Raw genomic sequence first — 21,524 nt, 5'->3', positions numbered from 1 at the left:
ATTAATGAAACTGAAATTATTAATCAGTGGCAAATTTTAAAAAATGTGTGATAGACCCAAAACAAAACATAGGGAAGTGCAACGTAGAAAAAAATAGCTATAGAGAGTATCAATAGTGATTTTCATTACTTTATTCTCAAAATTTAAGGGCTCAATGATTTACGCTGTTATTTTCATTAAATAAAAAATATACGATACTCGCTGAGAATAATTTTTCCATTCATATGCATGTGTACATTTGTATGTACTATTAGCACCACGATCAAAAAATGCTACAATAGAGTACATAATTTACGCAGATAATAAAATATATAAATTGGCTTTGACGACAAACACTTTTTATTTATTATTCATTTTTAATTGACCAATCATTTTTGTGAATAATTTACAGCGCGCTCATAAATGGTATTGACCACATAATGAATTTATTCCATACCGATAATTATCAAAGCACAACTTTTTAACTGACCACTATGATGACTGAAATTTTTAGAAATTTTTTGGCGGACATTCAAGAAGGAAAATTCATTACACACAATATGATAAGCTCTCTTGAAGCGGGACATTTATAGATCATAAGCCACGAAAATTTCCAATTCAGATAATTATTTAGTGTTTGTCTATTTGTAAAACACTCTATTGTACAGTTTTAATTAATTTGGTAGTTTTAGTGAAATTTTCCCTCTAAGCGATGCGAAAATGCCAAATGCTTTTCCGGATATCTTGGCATCATTGCAACGGTCAAAAAGTCCTAATTAATTCTCGACCGAAATTACTGTCGGGAATAATTGAAATTGAATTATCCCTAAATTATATTAATGCGTATATATATATGGATATGGAATAAAAACCACGAGGTAGAACAGTGACTGAGTAACATCCTGAACCCGTTCTTGTGCGTTGTTTTATGTCTGACCGTCGCCTACCCTCACGATTCCCGAGTGGAAAAGCACGCGCCACCCCTAGAATTACGCCTTCAACGTTGGTCTTTCGGCCAAAATGCTCCAGTAGGACGGGCTGGGGTATTGTGGGTGGTTTGGCGTCTTCTTTTGCCCTTGGGCACGGAACCGGAAGTTCAGAATACGTGGAAAGTCCGTACAAAAGTAACAACTGTTGCCAATTGCTCTCTGTCAGTAATGAATAATATGCGCATTAACTTTACAATTACTTTAGCTAACTCGCATCTGTAATCCATGATACGTGAATATAATTTAATGCATAGGGGTGCACCAAAGTGTAATGAGTTCCGAACACCGAAATTGCGACGTCCCTACATTACGTTGCCAGATTGGCCAAACAGGATGAAATAAGTGAACCATCACAGCTGACAAACTCAAAGTACTCGTTCCTCTCTCGTATAATGTAAACATAATAAGTCCAAACTTAATTAATCATGCATTTTCAATTTACAAAGAATACTTAAAACTCATGATAGGCTGATGAACCAACTACTCTCGCCATGCACTCTTACGGTTGCTTGAAAGTGTAGATGTAGGTAAACATAAACATATCAGGACTGAAAAGTTGGAGAAGGCTGAGAATTAGACGCAGCATTATGAGTCATATCACGTTCCTTTGATATTGTTTCTGTTTTAAACACTTAAACCAGTATATCCATCTACTCTAATTAAGGTTGTCACCCAAATTTTCGATTTTAGAAGCTTCACATCACACAAGTAGGAGATTTTAAAGGTTTCATTGACTCTTTAAAGCCGGCATTTTAACTGCCGCATCAAAATAACATAGAAAACATTTGTTCAAATTAAGTCGGGCAATTTATTCATAAATATTTATTTTGCGAGTATTACAAAGGTTAGCAAAACCATTTGACTAAACCGAAGTTAAAACATGATCCATCTCCTCGTTTCTATGAGGTGTACTATAGTTGCGAGGAAGTGAGTAATTTGTCCACACACTAAACCGACATTTGAGACAGTCGTGATCCAAGTGCAATGAGACCCTTCATCATAAAATTCTCCTCGCCACTTTCATCAACATAAATTACAATTTTATCCAGATGGGATTTGGCGAGGGCCGATACGCTATCAACTATTCAGTTTGGACAATTAAATTCACGGTGAAAATTGAGACAAATGACCGTGATATTTTTTTTTTGGAGAAAAACATCGTTTTGCACGCAAATTTGGAAGTCTCTCGTAATATATTTAGGTTTTATGTAACCGAATACACTTATTTGTCAAATTTGTTTTGCTCCTTGACGAAATTTTACAGTATAACGTTAAAGTTTTACGATCTCGTCCGGGAGTACAGTTTGAAACAAATTTTTCCCATGGATACGAAGGAAAATTCTTAAAGTTGACGCAAGTTGACGGAAAGTGGGGCGATATACGAGGCGTGGAAGTAAACGAAGCAATCAAGAAGAATTCTAGATAATGCTGCTGATTGAAGGAGAAAGGAAGAAGAGATAACGTGTAAAAAAAATCGCTGATGTAATATTAACGTAAAGGGCTGAAACGAACACACGGATAGAAGGGGACAAAATCTAAAAATAAGAAACAACGGCAAACATTTTCATTCTTTATCACCAATTTTAGACCAACCGACCGAATTTCTCGTCGATTCAATAGCAAATGTGATTTCTACATTCCCATTGCGGAAAGAGAGAGCGAACGAATTTAACTGCTCATTAAACTGAAGAAAGGAAACGTTCCACGAATCCAATTTGAGACGTCATTGTACACGTCGACTGCTCAGGGACCTTCCTTTGAGTCATTACGAAGAAATGGGGAAATAAAAGAGAACCCAATATTTACGAAATGAAAACGTTAACCTGTCACTTTGGTTTGTTTCCTGTAAATATATTTTTTGACGAAGATTTTGAAATCAGTAGTTAATGAGAAGAAAATTCATTTGTGAAGGATCTGGGGAGATAGGCATCAAACAAACCTAATTCGTTGGAATTCGTGACGATGGGAGTATAACAATAAAATTCAATCATAAAATCCGATTATGAGTGTATCAGAAGATTTGTCTTGATCGCTTTCGCAAACGTTCGCAAAAATAATCGATTGTAAATTGAGCAAATTGAAAACTTGAATAATCATTTTACATGCCAATTTTACTTGAAAAAATGTATGTCTTCATGATAAACTACATGTAAAAAAATAACGTTACAGTAAGCGTCAATACTTTCCGTTTTCATAAACTGTTTTCTCAAATGAAAGGTCATGCGTTTCAAACTTGTATTTGTCTCGAAGAAGCAAACTTTTCTTTTTACTAAGATTCTGTCCTCAGACGCAGGGCGAAATTAAATTGGTATTTTCAGTGGATGTACGAAAAGCAGTAAACTTCCTTGGAATGACTGAACTCTAATAAGAACTGCACTTCCATTTATGTATTTCGTTTGTTCTTCGTAGCGAAATGTTTTAGGAAGACATTTTGATAATTGGAAGATCTATTCATGGATTCATGGCATTCATTCACGATAACTTTAATTTTATAGAAAATATAGATTTTAGTAGAAAATACTTCCGGTTTAAAGAATGGCAAACATTCCTTTTCATGAAAGGCCTTCTCTCTCAAACGATTTTTTTTACTACTCGATGCTAATTGCACATTTATTTTTCTCTTTACTTGACATCCATCATATTTTCAGAAATAAATACGTATTAGTCATTTAAGTGTACAATTTTCTATTTTTCGACGATAAAATGCCTTTTTAATTTAACCAGAGCATGGTTAAAGGCTTAGAAATTGTCTGGGTTCGGGAATGAGTTAATATATGTATTCATTTTCTGAAAATTCCTAGTCACACTCACCAACTCCATACAATGGAAACAAAGCATTTCATGCGAAGAGAAATATATACCACCGTTTTGAATTAAAAATATACACGCGCAAAGGGTCCGCATTCGGGTCACGAGAAGTTCAAACGATTTCATACGATCATTCCCACGATTCTATATTTCTCACCTTTTGGTTAAGTTTGAATGGCCTCATTTAAAGTTATAATAAAACCATTCGGGTGAAAAAATTTCATATCATGCAGTGAGAACCAATGGTGGAGGAGGTGTGATGATTTTGAGGCGACGAAACGGCTAAATCGACAAATGAAGAGTGGCAGCCTTGGGCCTCTTTTACTCTTTTTGCATTCGATTCCCTCTGACCCACCCTTTCTTCGTGACCGGCGTGGGAAAATTTTCCGGAAAAAGCGTCTCTCAACCCATTGGAGGCGGTCTTTCTTTTTTTTCTCGCGCGAGGGAATCACGAGGGCAAGGAGCGAAGACATTTCGAGAACAGAGGTGCTGCTGTGGGATAGAATGGGATGGGACTCTCCGCGTGTAAAGTGCACATTTTATCCCCTTAGATATCTTCTTCTGAAATACTTTTCATGAATTTTTTCGGTGAATTTTTATCTTTTTCTCGCTTCTCCGATTGGTGGAACACGCATTGCAACCACCCAAGATCGTTTTTATCGAGAGCGAACTATGTTACAGAGCCATCGTTCAAGTATAATTTATTAATGACGACTTGGCTGTGAATACCTGACAAAGAACTTATTTGCTTCTCTTATATCTGAGTGGTTGAAATAATCCTGAATGCTTAAATAAAGGTTTTCGTACTCCAGAGAGACAATCAATTTTGGTTCGTAATTTTCAAGGAATTCAAACTGCACAACCGGTTGTTGAGGAAATATTGATGTTTAGTGAGTGAATTGAAAGGCGTTGCTTGAACTACTTTCAACAATAATATATTTGCATTCATGGCGTATAAATATTGGTTTTACTCGCTTTTCGGAACAATCGATTGGCTCACGCTGACCTGAGCCACAAACTTTCATGCCCCGCGATTCGTGTTGGTTGAAAAAAAGATCGGCGCCACATATTTGCATGTTTTCCCCCGCACATTAAAAAAAACAACATGGCATTCCGTGTAAAGGAACTCCAAATTTTTCCCATCCGCCTCGCACACCAAACCCGAAGAACAGACCTACTTACCTCCAAAGATCGCGATCGTCACCAGGGCGAAGGACACCGCGCGGAGGCCCCCGTCCTTCAAAGTGATCAGAGAGGAATCCCCGCCGACTCGCCCTCCTCTCTTCTCCGCTCCCGATCCGCCGCGCCTTGAGATCCACATTTTCGCCTACTCGGAACCCGCCTCTCTCTCCCCCTTTCGCCTCCTCACCGACAACAAAACTACTCCACTGGTTCCCACTCGGGAAAAGTTTCCTTCGTTACAGCCTCTTCCTTCTTCTTTCTCTTCCTTCCTTGCCGTTCTCCTTTTCTTTTATTTCTTATCCCTTTTCAAAATTAGGAGCACAAAAAAAAGTTTTCTCCCCTAGCCTACCCTCCCACCCCCGCCCCTTTACCTCGCCAAAATCCGCCCCTTTTCCTTCCTGTTCCGCGCCCGAGGAAATCCTTATCCCTCTCGCGGGAAACAAAAGAAGAGCGGATGAATTTCCCGCGACGAAATAACGAAAAAAATGAGGAAGGGAAAAGAAAAAAAAACGTTCGGGAACGAGATTTGATGTATATATTTTTTTTACCCGCACACGTCCTCTTTCTCCCTCTCTCTTTCTTCCACTCGCTCCCTCCCGATCAAGGGCCGGCGGGCGCTCCGTGAGAAGATGCCAATGACGGTGGTGTCGTGCCGCCGTCCAATTCCGTGGCCGACCTCGGGCGGCCGACGACGCGAAACAACTGCATCCAAGCGGTCGAGAGCGGAGGGTGAGTCGGGGAAGTGCGAGAGAGAGAGAGAGGGGGGGCTCGCCTTTAGTTGCCTCCGACTCCGTCGAGGGCGCCGTGGCGAATGTGGAGCTCTGGGGTCACGCTGATGCCGCGGGGGGGTTGGGGGGAAGAGGGGAAAGGATGAGGGAGGGATGGAGGGGATGATGTGGGTGGCGCGGGGGAGGGGAACGAGGAGAGGATGGAGGGAGTCGGAGATTGGGGGTTGGGGGAAGGGGGGTCGTGGGGAAGTTAGAGGGAGGGGAAAGATGAGGAGGATGAAGAAGATGAGGAGGGAGGGTGCGGGGAGGGCTGTCCGCGGAGATCGAAGCGGGGTGGTGTATGAGAGTGAGGGACGGTTTCCGTTGGGATCGGAAGGAGGCGTGAGGAAAGAAGGGGGGGAGTGGGGAGGGGGGAGAAGAGAATTGTTGAGGCGACGAATCGCCTCTGGAGAGTCTTGTCCGCCCTCCTCCGAGACATCAGTGACCTTCCCAGCATCCCGTGGCGGGGGGGGGGGGACCGGCCGCGTGGTCCAGCCACGTACCCGAAGGAGGTGAGGGAAGGGGGAAAGGAGTCAGACGTAATCGCCTCTCGTGTCGTCAAACTTCCAATGACTGATCGCCTTGGGCACTATATTCGGCGTGGACGTTTTGTTTCGCACGACACATCTCTCCACGGTCGTCTCAACCGAGTGATACCTCTTTAGGCCTTTTATCGGTCACCGGGTCGGAATTCCGCGCGGGCGTCTCTCTTTTCTCTTCCGCTGTTTTGTCTCCGTTTTCGGTGCTTTTGTCTTGTGATTGAAAATATAAGGTTCAAGCCCAATTGATTTAATTACCTAGATGTAACTCTCCGATTATTAATTTGAACAGTGCGCGTTACGGTGTCTTTGCGTCATCGTTTAATTCACGATGTGATGCCAATGATATTGGCGAGGATGTCTTTAGGAGGAAGACATTTTATATGATTATTTATTATGGTAATAAAAACTCTGATATTTTTATTTTTATGCTTAAATTTCTGCTTAGGTTTCGAGATTTTGCCTTTCCGACGTAAAGGTGGTTGTAGGAATGAATTCAACTCTTCCATTGACTTTTAGCAAAGACACATGCCCTTCCCACCATTGTATGCTTACATTTGCGAAACTGGTAAACATCAAAATATTACTACCTTTCAACATTTGGTTTGCTTTTGCGTATATTCCCGAAATATGTTCATTAAACCAATTATATTTGACTCTCGCACGAAGAACAAATGTTCTTGTGGCCTATACATGTTAATATGAACATCTTCAACAAGCTCCTAGATGCAAAGAGGATTTAAAACTGATTCAAAATAGTCTCAAAATATTTCCCTGAAATTGAATGACAATGGTCTTTCATTTTCAGGGAAATTAACTGAACCCCTTTACCAAATGTGTGCATTTCATTCGCCATTAGTCTTAGTACTAGGTGCGATCTGCACACATATGTGATACCAAACTTCGGGTGAATAAGCGTGGTTGGTCGTCATTCATTTAGTTATCTCATCATAAAAGTATCTGTAAATTCAAATTTTACAGCATAATTAGGATGTATACAGAGGAAGGCATCTTTCTATTACTTTACTCTGATGAGTGCCGGATTAATCAGGATTTATTAGTTTTTATGTCTCAAGGTGCGTGTATTATAAGCTAATCCTGTGAAAACAATTAGAGGAAATAATTTCATCTTGCCATCTCTCGTTGCATTCCTTCCTTCCATGGAAGAATGCTACCGTATAATTTAGCGGTCTTTCACCAAATCGTTCCATTAATATTACTTGTGTGTGCTGCAGATTTTCAACACCACAGCTGCTTCTTCGGATATTCAGTCATGAAACCTGATTAACCTAATTGAGGATATGTACTATTACTTGGTAGGCATAAAACATTGGAAATAGTAAGGAAATGAACCAAGGGTCAGGTGCGTTCTCTTCCGTATATTAATACTCAATGTGCGATTTTAACACGAGAGATATATTCTATATTAAAGAATATTTGTTTTTTATTTGAAAAATGAATTCATTTGACTGAATTAAATTCCATCTCAATAAGAGAAAACTTGTCTTTCACCATCACAGTACTGGATATTGGAAATTTGATGAGTTATTGATTATCTCTATAAAGCGAATATTTTAGCTCCAATTTCAATCCGGTCGATCATTTTTCCACACTATTGAACAAGGTAATGAGCACTATCTTCATAAAATGTAGAGATATTGGATTGGCGCAATGGCCATAGAGCAAGTTTTCCATGTCGAGGGTCTGGCTTGAGTTTTTGCTAGAGCATATTTTTTGTTGTAGGTAATGGAAAGAACTTCAGTTGTTATGCATTCTCTGCTGTATAAGAGAGGCTTACCCAGAAATTATTCCTGGAATTTTAATTACCCCTCTTCAGTCCTCTAAAATGTCTGTATCTATTTGTATATACCACACCATTCTCAGACTCCATGGAAGTTTTAAGCTCCACTTCCTTTTAATAATTCCGGGTAAATTTTGGTGTAAGAGATGATTCAAGGTTATATCGTTAGTGAACTGATCGTTTTATTTATATTTTTAACTCTAAGATTCCATTATTTCTTAATTATGTCGCTTGCATACTCGAGATTACATCTCTATAAACGCAAGTTGTTTTCTTTTTAAAAGTACAAAAACAGAATATTCCATCAAAAATAGTAAAAAAAACTCAAAAAAGAAGACGCAAAGGCCTAACTTCCGTTTCTCAGAGATCTATGTCTCCTAACTTGTACGTACTCAAAGCAGTAAGACAAATCTCACCCCAAGCAATAAGGAAACAGTTTTATAGAGTTTGCCATTAGAAGATGAACTCTCGTGATTTACTGAACTATAAGTTATTCTTGGTGTTCATTATCGATTTATCTCTTTTAATAATATCTAACGACGAGTTTAAGCATAATAATTTTGATGATTATTTCTATGTAGATGCTTTGCGATAGGGTAAAAAATTGCGGTAGTATTAATCTTTTATACGAAATCTCGTAATTGTAAAAAACAAAAAGGTATAGTAACAAAGCGAGAGAAATTATCAAGAGAATAAAAATAGATATTTAGGAGATAAACCTAATGGCAAAATATGAATACAAATAATCATTTCTGAATATATCGTCATTAAAAAGTCATCTTAAATGATGAGAAATCGTTTTTAGCTGAACTTATATTTAATTATACAAATTCTCCTACCGAGATAAGTCTCATTTCTGCAAACGAATGCTGTGTCGTTAAGATAATTGTTGTATAGCCAGATTTTCATTGGTTTCCTCTATTTGTGGCATGTTTTGATAATATATTTTACCTCTTATCCAATTATCCGCGGTTTAGTACGCTAAATTCAGCACTTTACTGATTTGAGTGCATTTTAACGAGGTTCCACCGTCACGATGTTCATTGATGTTAGTTAGATTACGCGTATCCGAAGGCCCATTCCGAGTAATTAACCGTGGACTAGGCATGGAAGCGATCGTAACCTATTATTCAAAACCTATTGTGAACGAGGAACCTTGGTCACTCGAAATGCTCTCTCTCCTTCGTTCCCTGGGATTCATATTCAGTGTGCCGAGTTCTCTGATATCTAAAAATCAAAACTAATCCGAAAATTTTGGATGCCTATTTCAGAATCAGTCATTAATTAGTTACTTGTTGGTTCAATAAAAACCGTTTCTCGGAAAACCAACCCCTATATAGTTCCTCATAATCAATGATCCGTTTTAAAACAAAAACTTCCCATCTTTGAGCAAAAAAAATGAAAATTGGTTGTTTCAATAACAATATTTATTCCGTAGAATAAATTTTCCCCCACATTGCTCCCTTTTTATGTCCTAAATCAGTAGTTACGACACGGGGTCGAAATCGGAATCAAAGTCGTAGCGAGCGGTGGTTATTTACAAGGGGGGTCATCCAAGGGTCATCAGGAGAAAACTTTCCCCGATATTTCGAAATGGACGTACTCTTTCCTATAAATCCTCTTGAGGTGCATATCTCCCCGTTTCTGCTGCCCCCTGGTTTCCTGGCTGGCGTCCACTGATTGGTGTATTTCCGTTCGAGATATCATCGATTTCCAGCGTCCCCTGGCCCTTACTACTGCTCCTCCCCTGCCACGACGCCAGCGGTCACTAGACCCTCTTGGCGTCGGTCAGTTATAAGAACGACAAGCAAAGATCAGAGGATTTGAATGTCGCGAGTCCGATTAATAAGTATCGTCAGGCGGAGGACGAATGAAGCCAGAAAGGAAAATGGAAGTCATAAATTTGGAAAGAAATTTTGAAAAATTGTCTTGACATCTGCATATTATCCTGAAAGTCTCCCCAAGGGCTCGTAGCAAGGGATGTTAGGACGTCAGCTGTCACAGAGAGGTGGAAAAACCAAAAAGCATGAATGATTAATCGCAGAACGAGAGGCAAGGGAGCTAATATTTATGAAAATCCTTAAACTCCCTAAACTATGAGTAAAATATGAATGGTATGGAGAAGAAATCATTTCTTTTCGCTAATATGTCAGTATGAGGATCAGTGCGAATACAAACAGAGATTCACTTAATTGCTATACAAATTGCAGCTAAATGAAAAGGTTAAACTTGAAAATAAGTCCATTTAGACTTTACCGATTTCCCTTAAATATTTGATTAAAGGGGATTAAAACGTTTGAGTGAAAACTTCTGGTCAGCATATTTCCTGTCGGAGATGAATTGCGAAGGGGGTCGAGAGGGTATTTTAGTGCCTCCTCTCTGACCGAGAAGAACAAAGATACCCAGATACCCAGATAATGTAAGATATTTCCTCTTGGACTTTATATCCAATCACACATCTTAAGGGGAAAAATTACGCTCATTTTGGTGAGGTTTGTGCGTAAATCTTGGGCGTATTTTTTAATCAGTGCAGCTTTCAGTCAGTTAATTTTCCCAAGTCCCCAAAAAGGAAATGATCAAAAAGAGGAAAATATTCTGTTATGGCCAGCAGTCTCGTGGAATTTACCTTGCGTGCATTTCTTCTTTGCGTCATGAATTCGCATATTTAATGTATGCTATCGCAGATCGCGCATAATTGATCACGGGAAGCTATTATTAATTTTTTTTTCAGTAATATGGATATATTTGGAAAATTAATGCCAATGTTATATCATTTGACAAATTCCAAGAAACTGCGGGGGAATCCCCAATATTAACTTTTTGACGAATTCATCCGTCATAAATAATATGTATTTCAATACAACAATTTCAGAGGGTAAAAATCATTTGCTTTGACCGGGATCCCCGGCGTCTCAAAAAGAGGTCTTAGGACACCAGAAATCCAAAAAGTTGGAAACCACGGACTTCCATGGAAACATATTTTAATTTCTAATCAAATATCAAATTTGTAACCCCTCATGCAGGTTTTACCCAACGCTTCCGTCTCTCTTCCTTCAAACATTTCTTCCCGCAGATGGGCGGGTACAGTGATAAACTGAGGCCAAGGGAACTGCTGCGTGGTATAAAAATATTTCCGAAACTTATATCGCTCCTTATCTCCTTAGGTTAATATTTAAGCACATGCATTTATTATCAAGGACCGCATCAAGACGTCGAATCTACATGCCACGGAATGACATCATTTTTCTTTCTTTTCTCGAGAGGAACGTCTCACCCAACCTACCCCAATCCACACAAAATCCAGAAGTCCGACGGCAAGGGAGGATGCCCCTCTCTGCCTGCTTCCCTCCCGGGATGATTTTGGGGTGATCTTGGGCTCCACCACGATGGTCAGTGGTCCTCCCTTCCCCTTCGCCCCCGGAGTGGGGCTACAGCGGTAGGAACGGCTTTGGCCGTCAGTCAAGAGTTATCTCCCTTCTGAGAGTGCGATTTTTATTACTCCTCTATAGCACGTACTCTACCGGCGTTTCCACCAGCCACCCCCCCCCTCGGGCGTGTTTTATAATCCGTGAGTGTTTTAAGGGCGTCCATGCAAATGGCTTCCACTGGATGGAAAGCGAGCTGCTTTATTTCCAGCGAGACCATATTTTTATGGAAGTGTTTGATGAAAAGAGCGAGTTCACCATTTTATAAATATGCAGTGAATCCCACAATAAATAAGAATATGAAATTACATGATATAGCATCAGAGGGAACGAAGTATAAAGTAGCATGGGCAGTCAGGAAGATGGGGTCCTTTATATGGAGTCCAATTTTCTACGGATGTGAGATTTGGACGATAGGAGCAGGAGAAAAAAAGAAAAATTGGAAGCAATGAAAATGTAGTGCTAAAAGAGGATGCATAAAATAAAATGAAAGACCGGGTGACAATCTAAAATACACTTTGAAGAGTGGATGAAGGGAGAATCAATGGAGGACACTTATAAAAATTAAATGAATATTAATTGGGTATATTCTGAGGAACGATAGCGTAATGAAGATCATGATTCGAAGGGAACACGGTATAGAGGTATTACAGAGGAAAGTCGAAAGCAGATTTTTAGCTGGTATCCTCCACTCTCACGTCAATTTTAATGTTCTCAACGCCTCCAGAGAGCAGGAAATCCACACAGCATCCAAGCATTTTTGATTTGAGGCTCCTGTATGGGCTTTGTGCGTCAAAGAGCTCTTTTTTCTGCCATAAAAACACTTCCCTTAGAGTGGAAAAAACCCATAAGAGGCGCAAGACATTTAAGTAATTCGCAGCGTTCAAAGGCGCAGCATGGCAGTCCCTTTGTAACAAGGGAAATCTTCAGCAAAACAAATTTATTAGGAGGATAATTTGTTCATCTTGCCCCGCCGTATCTTGGTCGTGGTCTCTGAAAGCGCCGAGGATTTGAAATCCCTTATTTTTTTGCGGCACCGGCAACCCTCCTGCCGGCTACTCACCGCCAAAAGGTCCTAGTCCGTGTGAGAGGCGGGGAAGTTTTTTTTCTCAGCTATCTCCCACCGACAAGAAAGGCCCACTCTTACTGAGCATGTTAATTAATGCCTGACAATTCGTAGGTATTCTTGGAAAGGAAAGGAACCTCTTTTCCTCAGTATTCAGACCCTAGTTTCCTCTTGGAAACGCATAATTCGTAAACAAAGAAATGAAACTGGGAGCAAAAAAGAGGCTGGAAACAGAGAGAGTAGCTCCGACGTTCCATTGTTTAGTTCCAATGATACCTTGCTTTGTGATTTTATTACATTTTTCCGAGCTAGAGTTCTGATGGTGTAACGAGTTATGTCTTTGCTATGAAATCCTCGGAATTTACAGCGAAGATGGAGCTATTTTTTTATACATGAAGTAGTTCAGTGCGTCGTGGTTATATTTTTGTCACAATAGCCTTGTAATCTTCTTATCGTCTTATTAAATATTTTTTGTGAATTTAAATTAAATTATAATTAACATTTAGAAATATTTCACGTTATAGCTCCAAGCACAGAAGTTTATTTTACGGCTATTTTATATTTAACAAGCGTAATTTTCAGTAAACTATAGGAGGTTGAAAAGATAATGAATTTGGATGTTAATATTTAAATAGCTTAATTAGTAGTGGACTTAACGGCAGTTGACGGGTGAACAGAAACTCCGAGCCGGCATTGTCTACCCTTAAAGAGAGCCGCACAGGGGTCACAATTAGACCCTCCATCCGACGGACGGCCTACTCCACTTGAAGTGCTTTCCACAAAGCAGCACTAGTAAGGAGCGAGATACTAATGAAAAATCCGGTAACATCCGGGATTCAAACCCTGACCCTCGAAGCGGAAAGTCTCTAACTATAATAATCACTGAACCATCCTCATCCCCTTCGATCGCTTGAAAATTTTTGATCGGTAGGCTTACGACACAACGTGAATTGTTTTTCTATAGTAAAAAGTAAGTAGTAACATATGAACCCTGAAATTCTTTTCAATCGGGAATTTTAATATATATTACCTCTTTATATACCTATGTATCTCTAGATATGTTATATTTTTATCAATTTTATGATACCCGAAAGGAGCGTTATGGTGGAATGGAGATGATGATGAATACCCAGTAAATATAATAAAAACATAATGGGTTCGCGGAACGCGCAGATGATCCACCAACCGAGTTACATTTTTAACTTCTTTAGGCGTTATGCCAAAAGTCATTTTGCTGTAAAAAAAACCATAAACTAGACAGTTAGTATTGTAGTTATCGTAGTTATTCGATTCTAGAGAGTTCATGGAGCAGTTATCATAGGTATTCCATTTGAGATTGCCTTGAAAAATGGTAAAGTCATCCTCATTGTATTCATGCAAAAATTCTGGACAGAAAACACGCAATGGAATTCTGAAATATTCCTTTGTTTCAATTTACATTTACATAAAAATGTTCTGTGGATGTTCATCCTAGGTCAAAGGAAATCCATATGAGGAAAGAAATTGGGCAGAAAAAAAGCCCTTTTGTTGCTCGAAAATATTCCTTTATTTTTAATCTACATATTAAATATTAAAAAGAGAAGGTACTACTCCAGTGAGTTGAACGTTGGGGTACTGATCTGAGGGCCCAGGTTCGTTTCCCTTGGAGGTTTACCAAAGCTGTGTAATTTTTCGGGTACCAGATCTTTAAAAACCATAGGTAGCACAGGGAAAGCAACTGGCTCACATAACCTGATGCACGCACAGGTATTTTACACGCCGTCGATCTTAGTGTTGGATGAACTCCACCCTCCTGAAGACGATGGACGACTCGGCCATCGAAACGTCGGCAAACCTACGAACGTGGACCCGGTGGGAGACCCGAATAATCTTGGAAAACTCCACCCTCATCTATCAAACCGACCAATTCAAGTTAATAACTGTGGTTAAACACTAATAGTATGCATATTTAGGCAATTTGAGGGTGTTCTATTTCCAGGCAGACTGTGAACGAGGCTGGGAAAATGCGATAAATTTACACACTATAAAATAATAGCTTGAACATTAATCATTCATCATAATAATATGAAGAAGAAATTTGTAACGAGCAATTATTTTGATAAATCTGGAAGGAGGGCAGACATAGGATAAGACCCACCATAGATATTTTAAAAATATCATTAAATTTGCTACAGCACACACTATAGAGATTAGAATCAATTCTCTTAACTAATATCATTATTATTATTATTATGTCATTTTTTATTAATTTTCGTGATCTTTGCAATTTCACGGCATCTATCTCAGTTGTTGATTGAAAGATCATAGTAAGTTTTCATCAACTGGTAGAATACCCTATTACCTCACCAAAATAAGTTTGTTTCGGCTTTGGTATGAAATTTGCCATAGTTAAGCATGCAAGCCCCTTATACGTACTATTTTAAAAATATCATCTGTACAAATGAATTGAGGAGAACCGTCGAAAAATGTTTTGGATCCTAATTTTATCACTTTCATTATTATTGTATTTAATTAACGTTTATGTACTAAATCCAAAGAAACTGCGATAGTTTAACTGGCTAAAGCACTCGACCGGATATTGAGGGATCTGGGTTCGAATCCCAGTCAAGGCGATTTATTTTTACACTCAGAAATCGTTGCATTGAGTTCATAAACTACTCTAGGTTTGAAGTCCACCAGATTGTTTTAAATAGAAGTGACAACAGGGACGTTTGATAATAGATGCATGAGTGGTCTATTTCTTATGCAAATGGTGGATCAGTTCATGTTAATGATCATTTTTGCGATCAGAGATGTTGATACGTGAAATTTATTTCCACGAATCATCTGTAAAAATTTTATTTCGTATACATTTTTTAAATTATTAAAATATATTTTTACACATCAAATTTTACACCTTGTTACTTAGTTTTCACAAAAAATATACTAACAAAGTATGTCTTCAGAACTCAATATTAACAGAATCAAACCTTAATTTTTATATAAAATTGATGCGTTTATTCCGATTTATTTTACTACGCCAAAGGAAAGTTTCATACATTCACTATTTTAACAAGTGCTACGTGCCCAGTGGGTCAAATTTTTCCATCACTCTAAACTAATTTATTCAAAGATCATAGTAATTCATCCGCATATTATAATAATTACTTCCTAAAATAATTGATATTATTACTGCAGATAGCGTACTGATTAGACAATAAGGATTTGAACGCTGCCTGAAAAGTATTGCATATCGCTCAATCTTTCATTAGTATTCATGAACAACTTGAATACCTTTTGATCCGCATTCTCTTCTGCTTCAGCTCATTACTATTAATGTTAGCAAATGCAAATCCATCACTTTTAGCAATAAGGTAAATGGAAACAATAGGGAATATAAATTCTCAAAAAATGTCATTCCAAGAAGTGATACTTGCAAATACTTAGGTGTATATTTAACTAAGGACTTAGGGTGGGGGCTAAACGTGGAGTACATCTTTAAGAAAGCTTTCAAAACTCTTCATTGGGTGATGAGAAACCTCAAAGGGAGCGTTAGAGCAACTAAGGAGAAGGCTCATCAGACCCTAGTAAGACCAATTTTAGAGTACGCTTCTCTTGTATGGGACCCTCATGAAGAAGGTCATATTAAAAAACTGGAAAAGGTGCAAAGAAAGGCTGCCCTATATGTACTGGGGAAGTATAGGAGGATGGAGAGTGTGTCTGACATGCTAGAAACGCTGGGCTGGGAACCTCTAGAAACTAGAAGGAAAGTAAGCAGACTTTGTGGAATGTTCCGAATTCTGAAGGGGGAGAAAGCTTGGGCAGATCTTAGGAAAGAGGCGGGGAACCCAAATTTTATAGGCAGAAATGATCAAAAATTTAAGGTAAAATGCCGGGCACAGAGAACAAATAAAAAAAATTTATTTTCTAAATAGAACAATTGTTGATTGGAACACCTTACCTGCAAAAATATTCGAGCCCTTTCCTAGCAGAGTGTATACTTTTAAGAATAGATGTAAGGTATATATGTAATAATTTGATTGATGTGTGGTGTATTTTACTATATGTAATAGCTTAATTTTTTTATTTATCTTTTTTCTTGCTGATTAATGGTTGTAAATGGGATGGGGATTCGCTTGTTTTGTTAAAGAGATTTGTGTTTTGAAGTCTGATTTTATCTATTATCTTTTGCGATTATTTGGGACTTGTGTGCCAGCTGACATTGTCTATCAGCACATGTGTATTTTAATAATAATAATAATAATAATAATAACGGTTTCAAATCCCGTCTAGCTCGATATAACTTTATCATATTGAAATTTGACTGAATCAATCAGATGCTCTTCTACTTTTATAGCTTCCTCGAAACTCTCTTATCATTTCCACGACGTCAAAAATAATATTCACTGGCTACCGGATAACTGGCCTCGTACAAGTATGTCTCACTTCGCTACTTCTTCTTAAGTATCAACAGAGTGCTGTCACTTGTATATTCTTCTATGGGTAAAGGTTAAATCGACGTTCGACATTAAATACTTATTTTTCATCAATTTCATTAAATTACCTCTTTGCACCTTAGAATGTGGTTTATAAATCCACAAAGTAGTAAACGGCGTGATTTGTCCAATAATCATTTCTGCTGGTTTTATCATTTCATTCCTGCCGTTTCGTGAACCCTAAACTCTTTGAACCCTAAACAGATTGATCACATTGAAGATTCGTAGTACTATTTATACTTCATTCAAAATTGAAGTTATGATTACGATTGTCGAACATTGGTCCTCCTCTTTATTTTCGGAGCGGGGATTGCCTCATTAAAGTCTTCTGGGTATAAGTCCTCCCTCATAAATGCTGGGAATCAGACCAAATATTCTTCTATTTTTCCTTAAAGCCTTGAGTACCTCTGCTCAGATATAATCTATTCCAACTGTTTGGTTTACCTTCATTTCCGGTAGTGCTTTTCCTGCTCCTGCAATTAGTACCGTTAAACCCAAATTATTTACGTAATCATTGCATTCTCAATCTATTTTTTGCTTAAGCGTGTAATTAATCAAGATTTTATTTTTGCAACGCATTTTCAATATCCCCTTTATCAGGTACAGCTCAATTTAAAAAATTGACTCTAACATCTCTTAATTTTAATCATTTTTCATCTCCCACATTTAGACGATTATTTCATTTCCTTGCAGTAGATTCTCCACCTTTTCTGCTAAATATCCCATAGGATAACACAACATATATTACTGTGTTTCCTTTGCCCTAATAACTCTTTTCCTTCGTCCATTATCTTTGTACAATTTTTTTTCCCTTATTTCTGTTAACGTTCCTCTATTTTATTTTCTCTTTTATCTTTCTCCTCTCCCTTAATTCTCAGATCCTTTTTTTATTTTGTATTTTCCACTCATTTTTTCTCTTGGAAGTTCCAGTTCTACCATTTTATAATATCTTCCCACATTTTACCTGCTTTGCCCTCTCTTAGAATTCTATCAAGGGATGATACTTGATTGTTCTTCCCTGCAATTCCTGTTAGATCATTTAAATTTCACTCTTGTGACATCTTTTCCACTTGACTTTTGCGACGGAACCTGTTCTTGTTACCCATACTGGAACCAAGTCTGTATCCCTCCGTGGAAGTTACAATATGAGGATGCCTTTAGTAAATTTTTCTCGCTATATTATAGTTTAATGGGCATAAAATTCAATGATTCTCACAATTTTTATTGTCTATTTTACACCTATGCGAGGCACTCTTATTGAAACCATTCTCCTGCAGAACTTTATTGTATTCTCCCCAAGACTATTTCTTGCAGCGAAATCATATAATTCAACCTCACTCCCAAGCTCTTTTTTTTCTCATTGCTACACTACACTATCCCTATTAATTACATTGCAGCGTTGAAAGATAGGAGAGGAAATATTTTGTTTAATATTTTATTCGAAATAATTTCTACACGTTTTCTGTCTTAGATACGACATACCTGATTTCCTCTACTTTTACATTTCTTTTTGTCTTTCTTGTTCTCCGGGTAAAAATTAAAATTAAATCTTCGCATACTTTAGCTGTACATATTGCGCTGCTCGTCTGATTTAAATTTCAGGCCACGTTTTTCTTTAGTATTCACTTGAAGTGTTAACTTCTCTATCTTTAATCTCTCTCTTGTCATCTGATTGGTGTAGTCCCTATTTCAATGTTCGAGGTTCCCTTATGTCTTCTTTTCAGCTGCTCTTTCCTTTAGCAAGAAGAATTTTGTGTGAAATTGTCCGCAGAAATTGTTTCTTCTTCCTCTAAAGGAACTATATTTTTTCCATTAGGCTACGTTCTGTAGCTGCAAGCCACGGCTTGTGTATGGAACTAATACTTGTATGGTATTATTACAACGAATTACATGGAAGGAGTATTGAGGTGAGATATCTTTGTCTTTCTCAGTATTTCTTGTGTAGCAACGAAACAACTTTCGTGGTGGCTTTTCCATTGTTACATGGCAACCTCGCTTAACTACACGTAGAAACAGCGTTCACTATCAAACGTGTAGCTCCTAGGCTTCTATCCCTCTGGTATTAATTACTTTAAGCAATCATCATCGCTCCCTCAAATGCGGCGGGGATCTTGGAGACGCATAATGTAGGATGATTCAAATAATGACGTACCTATTTCGTAGTTAATATTGTGATAATTCTTGTAACTCTTGGATAGTAATGTTTGGAAACATTTTCCATGTCACCCGTCGTAAACAAGACATAATTCCAAACATTATCTGTCTCGGTTTTTTATAAAATATGGTATATTTTTAAATTCTATTGCATTATTTAGGACATCGAGTGGGATAAAAAATGAATAATAAATAATGAGAATGCATGCCAAATAGGTAAAAATATTTAGGTGGGGGAAACAACTGCAAATACTCTTGCATTGTACGAGGGTCATCCGGAAAGTAGTACCCGTTCGTGCCGCATGAAGTGCTGACGACGCGAGTAGCCGCTGGACGAGGTCAGATAGCTTCAGTGGCTTGTCTGCCTTCTCTGAGCCAAGTTGCGTGACGCTAGCATTGCCTGTGTTGTTTCTGTGATTGTTTACAATGTTTAAAAAAATTGAGAACGCCGCCAGTTGTGAAGTGAGGGCAGTGATTAAATTCCTCAATGCAAGAAACGTTCGCCCATGTGATATTCATCGCCAATTAAAGGAGGTGTATGGAGACAATGTAATGGACGAGTCGTCTGTTCGGCGGTGGTGTCGCAACTTCAACATGGGGAGGGGGAACACACACGACGATGAGCGTTCGGAGGGACCGTCTGTCATTACAGACCAACTGGTGAGCTCAGTTGACGAATTCGTGAGGAACGATCGGCGCGTCACAATTGATGACATCTGTGAGCATTTTCCCAATGTTTCTCGAACAATTGTTCATGAAATTGTTAAACACCATCTGCATTATGCAAAAATTTGTGCAAGATGGGTCCCTCGCGTATCTCAATGAGCTGGCGGCGAAGGACTATGCAGCAGGAATACAGAAACTTGTCACACGTTATGACAAATGCCTTAATTTGCTTGGAGATTATGTTGAGAAGTAGTTTAAAGTATCCTCTTTCAAATAAAATTTTTTATGTTTGTTAATATTTACTTTTGTGTCTTTATTTCACGAACGGGTACTACTTTCCGGATGACCCTCGTAGTAATTACAATGCTTTCATGAAGCATTTTGCTCTGGGCACAATACCCTCCCAGTATGATCATTTATCTCAAAAATCCACTTTGAAAATGATTTAGAGTGCAGAACATTGTTAAGTTACAGATTTTTTTGTTATTCTCATAATTATTGAGTATTTTTTCAATGAATTTTCAAATATTTTGCGAATTTCTTACCGCGTACTATTTTTCATCTGCCATAAGGGACATGAAGTATAGAAACTGCGTGGTTTTGTAGTGTGGAATTGATGAATTTGGTAAAACAAAGCACCTATAATTACAAATATGAAGTAAATAATATTTGTTTGAAATTCAGACAGTGATTATTGAATTTCACGTATTCCTTTACATTACGCTTGCCATTAATACATGTATAATGACAATATTATTCATCGCTGTTTTTTTATTAGCGTCACTCTGTGAACAGGTCATTCTGTAAAAAAAATCTCGAGTAAAATAAGTCATGAAATACAAAAAGATTATTTAATGAGTTCAAATATATTTCTATCATATTTACGTGCATGCTTATGGAGCATGCACGTAATTTGGTAGCGTTGAATCATAATTTTTCCAATTTCAATTATAGCTATCTTTTTAACTTGGAATATTCATTGTTTTAATTTTATTTTATTAATCATTAATTCGCAAAAACAACCACGTATTGTCCTTTTCGGATACTGATTATAAATAAATAAATATATATATATATATATATATATATATATATATATATATATATATCAGGATCATAAACAAAAGGATAGAGAGTAGGGCAAATGATTACTTAGGGGATGATCAGTTTGGGTTTAGGAAGGGGAGAGGTACGCGTGATGCCATTGCAGTAATGAGATTATTAATCGAGAGGAATATAGAACACAACCAGGATGTATTTGCCTGTTTCGTAGTTTTCGAAAAAGCTTTACATAGAGTGAACTGGGAAAAACTAATGAGTATTCTGCAGAAAATAGGAATAGATTGGAGGGAAATGAGGCTAATCCGCAACCTGTACATGTCTCAGACTGCTCAGGTGCTAGTGGGGAACGGGGAGTCCGGTTGGGCAGTGTTAGGAAGAGGTGTAAGGCAGGGTTGCCTATTATCACCGTTGCTGTTCAACCTGTATGCAGAGGAAATGATCAAAGAGGCATGGGAAGAACTCGAGTTAGGAATGAAAGTGGGCGGGGAATTCGTAAAATCAGTTAGGTTTGCTGATGACCAAGCTTTAGTTTGTCAGTCAGCCAAGGGGTTGCACGCATTGTTGAGTGAATTGGAAATTCAGTGCGACAGGTATGGGATGAGAATCAATAT

The 21,524-nt window shown here is 38.1% G+C and overlaps 1 protein-coding gene across 1 annotated transcript in view; it reads right to left on the bottom strand.

Annotated features, from left to right (window-relative positions):
• Nucleotides 1–5,290, bottom strand: part of LOC139700275 (uncharacterized) — a gene marked incomplete at its 3' end in the record, with an annotated part of 566,019 nt that extends 560,729 nt beyond the window's left edge. The window contains exon 1 of the mRNA XM_071598911.1: nucleotides 4,959–5,290. Within this exon, the coding sequence (XP_071455012.1) occupies nucleotides 4,959–5,097 (139 nt within the window). The remainder of the gene's footprint in view (nucleotides 1–4,958) is intronic.
• Between the last annotated feature and the right edge of the window lie 16,234 nt (nucleotides 5,291–21,524).

The sequence above is a fragment of the Hetaerina americana genome, unplaced genomic scaffold (genome assembly GCF_022747635.1).
Source record: "Hetaerina americana unplaced genomic scaffold, ioHetAmer1.1.p SCAF_10, whole genome shotgun sequence".
Classification (NCBI taxonomy): Eukaryota; Metazoa; Arthropoda; class Insecta; order Odonata; family Calopterygidae; genus Hetaerina; species Hetaerina americana.
The sequence above is the reverse complement of the archived record's forward strand: the minus strand, read 5'-3'. Positions and strand labels throughout refer to the sequence as shown.